At 60.4% G+C, this 7,878-nt stretch overlaps 1 protein-coding gene across 1 annotated transcript; it reads right to left on the bottom strand.

Moving 5' to 3' along the window:
• Positions 1-1,476: 1,476 nt before the first annotated feature.
• Positions 1,477-4,355, bottom strand: PTGIR (prostaglandin I2 receptor). Its single transcript, XM_004597216.2, has 2 exons — positions 3,417-4,355; positions 1,477-2,402 (listed from the first exon to the last, which is right to left on the bottom strand). The coding sequence occupies exons 1-2, from the start codon at positions 4,182-4,184 to the stop codon at positions 2,019-2,021; spliced, it is 1,152 nt and encodes a 383-aa protein (XP_004597273.1). The 5' UTR covers positions 4,185-4,355; the 3' UTR covers positions 1,477-2,018.
• Between the last annotated feature and the right edge of the window lie 3,523 nt (positions 4,356-7,878).

A 7,878-nucleotide genomic window follows, 5' to 3' on the forward strand; every position in this document is an offset into this window, starting at 1 on the left:
AAGCCTGAGATTGCTTCTCTGTCATTCCTAGTGTGACCAGCAGGTGGGGCCATGGTTCCAGGTACCAGCCTGGGTGGGGCCAGGATGGGCGGCGCGGTCTTGCCCTCTGTCTGCACATCCCCGCAAGTAATTGTGCTGTCACCTACTGCTTGTATCCCACACTTATGTAATCACGTAATTGTTGCCCACTGATGGGTGAGTGAGCGCAGGCCCAGGTGGTGTCTGAGACATTACCTCCCTAGACCCCACCAAGCTGGCTCAGACGAGAGGATCCACCATCCCCTCCCCAGGAAGTCCTCCCTGATGGTCTCCCATAGGTCCCCAGACCTACCCACTTTGAGAATAACATGAACCGGGAGTTCAGAGGGGGTGCTGCTCACTTGGCCCTAGTCCCTGGGGCAGCTAGACAATGACCTTGGATGGTGCTGGGCAGACGGCTGGGAGCCCAAAGACATAAAAACTCCAGGGGAAAGACGCCAAGACCTGACCTCCAAAGTGGTCTGGGCCAGAGGTCAGAGTGCAGACAGAGCCAGAGGTGACCCAGGGAGAGGAGCCCAGTGTCACCCAGGGCCTTGCCTCCTACTGGGGAGCCCCTGCCCTCCCTACCAGCCTCCCACCTCCTTCACCACCCTGTTAACTTCAAGCCACAGGCAGCGTTTCTGAGCATACTCACTGCTGTTCGAGCGTCACACTATTTTATTGTGGCAAAATCCCAGGTGAGAAACACCACAATTTTACAGTCACAGAGAGAGCCAGTCGGGGCAGTTACACCACCATGTGCCCCAGTCCAGTTCCAGAACATTCTCATGACCCCAGGCCGAGTCCATTCCTATACACACTGCTGTTAGCTCACACACACACACCTTGTACCTCTCTGAGACCTGAACACAGGGGCTGTACAGCAGTGACAACAACAACAGCAGTAACAATAACGTGGCCGCCAGGGCCTTTGCTGTACACCAAGCCCTGGGGCTGGACCTGCCTGAAGGCTCCCTGAGGAGGGAGGGAAGACCGGGAGGGTACCCCAGCCCCAGGCTGCTGCTGCTCTCTCCTCCCCCGGGGGTGGGGGCAGGTGCCCCTCCCCAGATGGGGGGCTGGGTGGGAAAAAGGGAAGTGCAGCTGCTTTCCCATTCCCCTCCCCCAGCCCCAGGCCAGCTCACTTCCTGTCACTCACTTGGGGTCAGTTCAATCTCAGGCATCCCCCTCCCCGTCCTCCCCCCACCAGGGCAGGGAGAATCCCACGAGAAGGAGGCGGGGGAGGGAGAAGCTGGTCCTTCAGTGAATGCATGAGTAGAATTAACCGGGTGCAGTCAGGCACCCCTCCCCCACCAAGGACACAGACCCAGAACTTGGATCTGCCATCTTGGGTGGTCCGTGAGGTCCACACGTGCCACCCCCAATATAGATACACACACACATAGACACACAGCTAGCCTCACAGGGCCTACTGCGTTCTCGGGCACTCCCCAGCAGCAGCAGAGCCCTGCGGTGGGCGGGGAGTGGGCGATAGAGTCTGGAGCTTCTCCCAGAATGCCCCCTGCCTCTTGGGCCACTTGGCAGAAGGCAGGGCAGTCTCGGGAGATTCAGGTGGGGGGGCACAGTGGGGAGGGCCCCTTTAATGGACAAGGAGAGGAGCTGGAACCCTAGCCCCCTGTCACACACACCCTGCAGACCCGAATGCACAGAAGCTGCTGGGAACCCAGCCGCCTTCTAAATATTTAGACAGTGAGATGGAAGAGGACCAAGGGCCCGAGCAGGCCGCCCAGGCGCTGGTTATTTTGAGAGAGCCAGTCTTTTTGTGCTCCAGGGTAAATGTTCTCCTAGATCCCTCACTCCCCTTGCCCCACCACCCCCAGAGCCTGTAGTGAGTGCCTACCCACCCCGGCAGAAATAGCAGCTGAGTGCCCTGCCAGGAATGGCGGGCTGAGGTCGGGACATCTGCAGCCAACAGCTGTGACCCCCACTTCCTTGCCCAGAAGGCAACAAGGTAGCCAGGGACCCCAGGCCCTGCTGAGCTGTCAGCACAGGGAGCAGGCAGCAGGCGCAGTGGCCTCTGTAGCCTTAACCCGTGTTCCCACGGGGCCGCCACCCGCCTGGGGCACTGCTGCTGCCCGCCCCTCACCCCAGGCGGACAGGGGCACCCAGTTCCTCTCCTTCCCCTGGGGAGCTGTGGGAACCCTCCTTGAGGCCAGTGCCGGTGGGGACAGGGGTATCCGAGGGGGACCCTGGGCAGGCCAGGGCCACAGGTAGCACACCCAGAGCCTGAGGCGCTGGAAGACAGCCTTGCGGAAGAGGATGAAGACCCAGGGGTCCAGGATGGGGTTGAAGGCGTTGAAGCGGAAGGCGAGGAGGTCTCCCATCTCGCTGCTGTCGGGGGCCACAGCCTGGGTGAAGCCGCGGATCTGAGGGTGAGGGGAAGAGGTATGACAGGGAGAAGAATCAACAAGCAGCCCCAGCCCCACTCTGCTGTGTCCCCTCCTCCTCCCTGTCTCTCACCAGTGGGGACCAGGGTGGGGACACAGCAGAAGAGGGAAGCAAATCAGATAAGATGAAAACAGCATCGCATCGGGCCTGGCACACAGGGCTCCCAGGAAGCTGCCCACGGATGCCCAAGAGGAGGGAGACGGGGCCCGACAGATAAGATCTCCCATCACTCCCCTTCGACTGGCCGGGAAGACCCTGAGCTTCCAAATCTCTGACCTGGAGTTTCCTCCCTGCCCATGCTGCCAACCCTACCCTATTTTGCATGCCTCTGACCACAGCCTCCAGTCCCCAGGGCCAGGGCAACCCCAGGCAGGTTTCAAAGGAAAGGCCCATGGCACTGAACAGGCAGGAGCTGAGGCCCAGGTGGGAGATAAGTGCAAAGGTGCGCTGTGTGGGAGACTCTGAAGCCAGTGCAGGGTGCAGGGGAGGAAGGGGCAGATATTGAGAGAACAGAACCAGGATGGGCGCTGGCTGGGACGGTAGGGGTGAGGCACGTGGGGTGCACAGTGGGCCCTGGAGCCGGAGGTCCCAGCTGATTGTCCATCTCCCAGGAGAATTGTGACCTTGGGCCATTTCCTGCTGAGTACTCACACCATGCACGCAAGGGGAGTGTGTAAGCCGTAAGTGCCTGTGAATGGCAGATCCTGGGGTCCCACACAGCGTGGGGAGTGGCAGGGGGAGGGTAAAATGGAGTAGCGCTGGATTTGAGGGACTGAGGATTTAGGTAGGGGACCACGAGGAGTGCAAACAGGGCCCAGGTAGTGGGCAAGAGACTGTTTGTTCCAAGCAAGACAGGAGCAATGAGGGGGTACAAAGGGCTGGGTCTCAGTTGCCCTCTCTGTATAATGGGAACACTCAACTAAGGACAGAGCTGCAGGCCACCACCCATCCCCACTCCCCTCACCTCCCACCTGCCAGGAGCAGCGACTCACCGTGAGAGGCAGAGAGCACACGGCCATGATGGCTGTCATGGTGGCCAGCAGGATCAGGTGGTCCACCTCATCCTCGCGTGCCCGGGGTCCAGGGACCAATGAGCCCTGGTGGCGTCTCTGCTGGCGGTACATGCGACAGAGGCTGAGGGTGACGGAGCCGTTGCAGAAGACGATGGCGGCCACGAGAAGGGCCACGAGGCTGGCGTAGGCAAGTGAGAAGGCACAGCCTCCAGGTTCGGCGGAGCGCAGGCGGATGAAACACCAGCTGCCGGGGCAATACTGCTGGTGCTGACCCAAGCCCAGCAGGGGCAGCGAGCAGAAGAGGGTGCAGAAGGCATAGATGGCTGGCAATGCCAGGCGGGCACAGCGTGGTCCGTCCAGCTGGGCGTAGAGGTAGGGGTGGCTGAGTGCCAGGCAACGCTCCACGGCCATGGCGAAGAGGATTAGTGTGGAGGCCAGGCCGAAGAAGGTCATGGCAAAGGCGAAGGCATTGCAGAACGCGGGGCTGCCGCGGGCCAGGCCCACCAGCGAGCTGTTGCGGGCGTAGGCCACGAACACGGCAGGGCTGAGGAAGCTGGTGCCCAGCAAGTCGGTCACAGCCAGCCCCGTAACCAGCACGGCAAAGGCCGAGGGCCGGGAGTGCCGTCGGGCACTCAGGATGCCCAGCGCTAGCCCGTTGCCCACCACACCCGCCACGAACATGAATGTGCTGGTGGCTGGCCCCACCGAGCCCCGCACGTAAGTGAGGTTCCGGCAGGAGTCCGCCATCCTCCTGGTCCAGTGATGGGAGAGCAGCCAGCCAGCCTGGGCTCGAGGGCCCCCTGGGGCTGGGGCTGGGGGATCAGGGGTGCCAGGCTCGCCCTGCAGTCCACCCGGACGCCCACAGTTGGCTGCTATCCTCCAGGCCCGGCCCAGCCCTCTTTTTCCCTCAGTCTTTCTCTTTCCTGCAGCGTCTTTCTGTGTCCCCTCCCCCTGGCGGCCCCCACCTTCCCTGGTCCTGCTCACCGCACCTGCCCAGCTGCTGTTTCTTCTTCCCCCCTCGTCCAGGTCCCTGGCCAGTCTTGCGTATGTCCTGGTGGCTCACGCCACTGTCTGTGTCAGCCTCTCCCTCCTCCCTCCTCCCTCCTCATCTTGCCTGCTGGCCCCAGCTTTTTCATTTCCTCTCTGCCCCGCCCTCCCTCCCTGGTTCTCCAGGGGCCCCCTGGGCTCCTTGCCGGCTCCCTGGCATGCGCCCCGGCCCCCAGTCCCAGCTTGGTTCATCCAGCTCCAACTTCCACCTCCCCTCCCACCCTCAGTCATGCCTCTTTCTCTCCATTCCCTGAGCAAGCCACCTGCCGCCATGCCATCCCAGTCAGGGGTCCCTCCCTCCTTCCTCCCCACAGGGCTCTCTCACTCTCTGGTCCTGGGTCAGGAAAGCTCTGAGTCGCCCTCACTCACGGGTGGAGAGGTAGAGCTGGCCAGGCCGGAGGGTTTGGTGAAGCCCGGGGCCTTTTCTAGGATCTATTCTGGGCTCCAAGCCCCAGGGTTAAGACATTACCAAGGATTGAGAAATGACCAGGAAATTCCTCCCTGATGTAGTCTTTTCCAGACAACACCATTGAGAATCCCGGGCCACTTCATCCTTCCAGACTCAGAGGAGTCAGCCGGGGCAGGGGGAGAGAGATACCGGTCCCTGGAGCTTGCCCCACGCTCTCCCCTCCCAGAGAAGCAAGCCAGGAGGAGGAGAATGGGGCTGGCAGTTGCCAGAAGGGCTGGCCAGCTTCAAAGAGGAATGCCCTGCCACCTCCTGCTCCTCTCCCCAGCACTCCCAGGCCCAGCTCCACTGAATGACCTTGACCTCCAAGAGGTGACCACAGCTGTCCGTCCAGGGCCCCAGCATCACGGTCACGTGCAGCTCTCCCGCCCTCCTTCAACACATTCTAGCAGCCAAGGCAACAGCCAAAATCACGTCTTCCCTCCCCCTTCCATTCCTGCTGAGCTCAAGGGTCCCAAGGCAGTCACATGGACCAGAGACCCTCTTGGGGGACCCCCTCTCCTCCTTGCTTATCCAGGGGACAGCTTGGACATAAAGATGACAAACTTGCGATCTCAAACTCAGGACAGAATCCTGTCCGATTCTGTTGCTTTCTCACTGTGCCACGGTCCTGAGTAAGGCCAGGAAGCTGGTACGCCTGTCTGCTCAGCAGTGCCAGCATTCCAGGCCATGGCCTGGCTGGCAGCCTGTTGGCAAGAGCCTGGGCAGGGGGATGCTCTTGCCCCAGGGACCCGACCGCCAGCAGCTGCTGCCCCACCCCGGCTCCCTATCGCCCATGCCCAGCTAGCACCCCAGCTTCCGCCGGGTGGTTGCGTGCGGCACAGCTCTGCCCAGGGTGGGGGGGTAACGCCTTGCGTGCAGGCCCCCACCTCCGCAGCCCCCCGTGCTCGCCAGGCCCCAGGAAGAGCAGCGCGAGTTCAGGAAGCCAGCTCGCACTAATGAAGGACGGCGCCTGGCATGCTTCTGGCCGGCCTTGGTGGCAAGGGAGGACAGGGGTGGGTGGGTAGCAAAGGCACTGGTTCCCGGAGCCTCCCTCTGTCTGTCAGTTTCCTGTCCCCACTAGGGGTCCCTCAAGCCCAGACAGCAAGGGAACCCCAGACCAGGACCCTGCCCCCTTCTCCCTCCAGGCCTCACTCCCATGTGCCCTGGCGGTTAGCAGGTGTTCTGTACTCCCATTATCAGGAACAAGTGGGTGGCAGGGAACAGTGACTCAGCTAGTGACGGGAACAGAGTGTCCTAGCATGGGACATGGCTCTGCTTACCTCCTGGGGACACCCAGCCTCGTGTCCAGCTGTGGCCCCAGCAGCCAAGTCCACAGGAAAAGCCACAAGGGAGGCCTCTGTGCTTACTAGGTGCCTGGGGTAGGGTGGGTGTGGGTGACCAGCTGCCCCGACTGCTCAGTGTAGAGGAGCGAGGAGGGGTGGCTTCCGGGAGCTGGGAAGCCATGAGAGGAACAACCCTGATGGCGGTGAGTCAGCAGCTCTCCACTCTCCATTCTCCACGCACTGCAGCTTTCTGGAGGAAGAGAGGGGACACGCACCTAGAGACCCCTGAGAGTGGGGACCGAGTCGGGGTGGGGTCCACAGCACCCCCTGGCAGGAAGTGAGCGATGGGAACCTAGGAGGAAGTTGAGTGCCAGGACCGTGAACTTGGGTTGGGAGTCTGTGGGATCATTGGGACCTACCTGCATTTCCAAGGCCAAAGAATAGAGGGAAATCTCCCATCCACTGGTTCACTCCCCAAGTGTCCACAACAGCCAGTTCTGGGCCAGGTCTTCCACACAGGTGGCAGGGACCCAAGGACTTGAACCACCAACTGCTGCCTGCCTCCCCAGGCGTCTTAGCAGCTAGTGGGATGGACTTGAACTAGGCCCTCCAGGGAGGGAGGAGGACATTTCTAATGACAGCCTCACCTGGTGCACCAGCATGCCTGCTCCCTGGACTAGCATGTCCCTCAGCACGGTGTGCGAGTGTGTGTGTGTGTGTGTGTGTGAGAGAGAGAGAGTGTGTGGGTGTGTGTGAGTGTGTGACTGTGTGTGTGTGTGTGAGTGTGTGTATGAGAGAGAGTGTGTGTGTCTGTTAGCGGACATTGCATACGAGAAAAAACTATCCATGGGGCCCGGCACGGCGGCTTAGTGGCTGAAGTCCTTGCCTTGCACGCAGCAGGATCCCATATGACCATGGGATCATGTCCTGGCTGCCCCACTTCCCATCCTGCTCCCTGCTTGCAGCCTGGGAAAGCAGTCACGGATGGCCCAAAGCCTTGGGACTCTGCACCCGTGTGGGAGACAAGAAAGAAGCTCCTGGCTTCTGACTGACCCAGCTCCAGCCTTTGTGGCCACTTGGGGAGTGATTTTTTTTTTTTTTTTGCAACACACACACAGACACACAGACACACAGACACACACACACACACACTCTTTCTTTCCATCTTCCAGGACCTTTTTTTTTTTTTTTTTTAGATTCATTTAGTTTTATTGGAAAGGCAAATTTACAGAGAGAAGGAGAGACAAAGATCTTCCATCTGCTAGTTCACTCCCCAGGTGGCTGCAACAGCTGGAGCTGAGCAGATCCGAAGCCAGGAACTTTTTTGGGTCTCCTGTGCAGGTTCAACAGGGCTTTGGGCTGTCCTTGACTGCTTTTCCAGGCCACAAGCAGGGAGCAGCTGGTATACAAACTGACGCCCATATTGGATCCCAGTGCTTGCAAAGCAAGGACTGTAGCCACTAGGCTACTGCGCTGGGCCCTTTCCAGGACCTTGCAGAACTCTCCTCCATAAATTGCTGCTGGTGCATGGCAGCTGGGCCTGACTCTGTGTGTGTGTGTGTGTGTGTGTGTGAGAGAGAGAGAGAGAGAGAGACTGTGTACAGTGGCAGCTCCTGTGTGCTTCTGGAATCATGCATGTGTCCGCATGGGTGTGTTGCAAGTC

Source organism: Ochotona princeps, chromosome 16 (genome assembly GCF_030435755.1).
Source record: "Ochotona princeps isolate mOchPri1 chromosome 16, mOchPri1.hap1, whole genome shotgun sequence".
NCBI classification, from domain to species: domain Eukaryota; kingdom Metazoa; phylum Chordata; class Mammalia; order Lagomorpha; family Ochotonidae; genus Ochotona; species Ochotona princeps.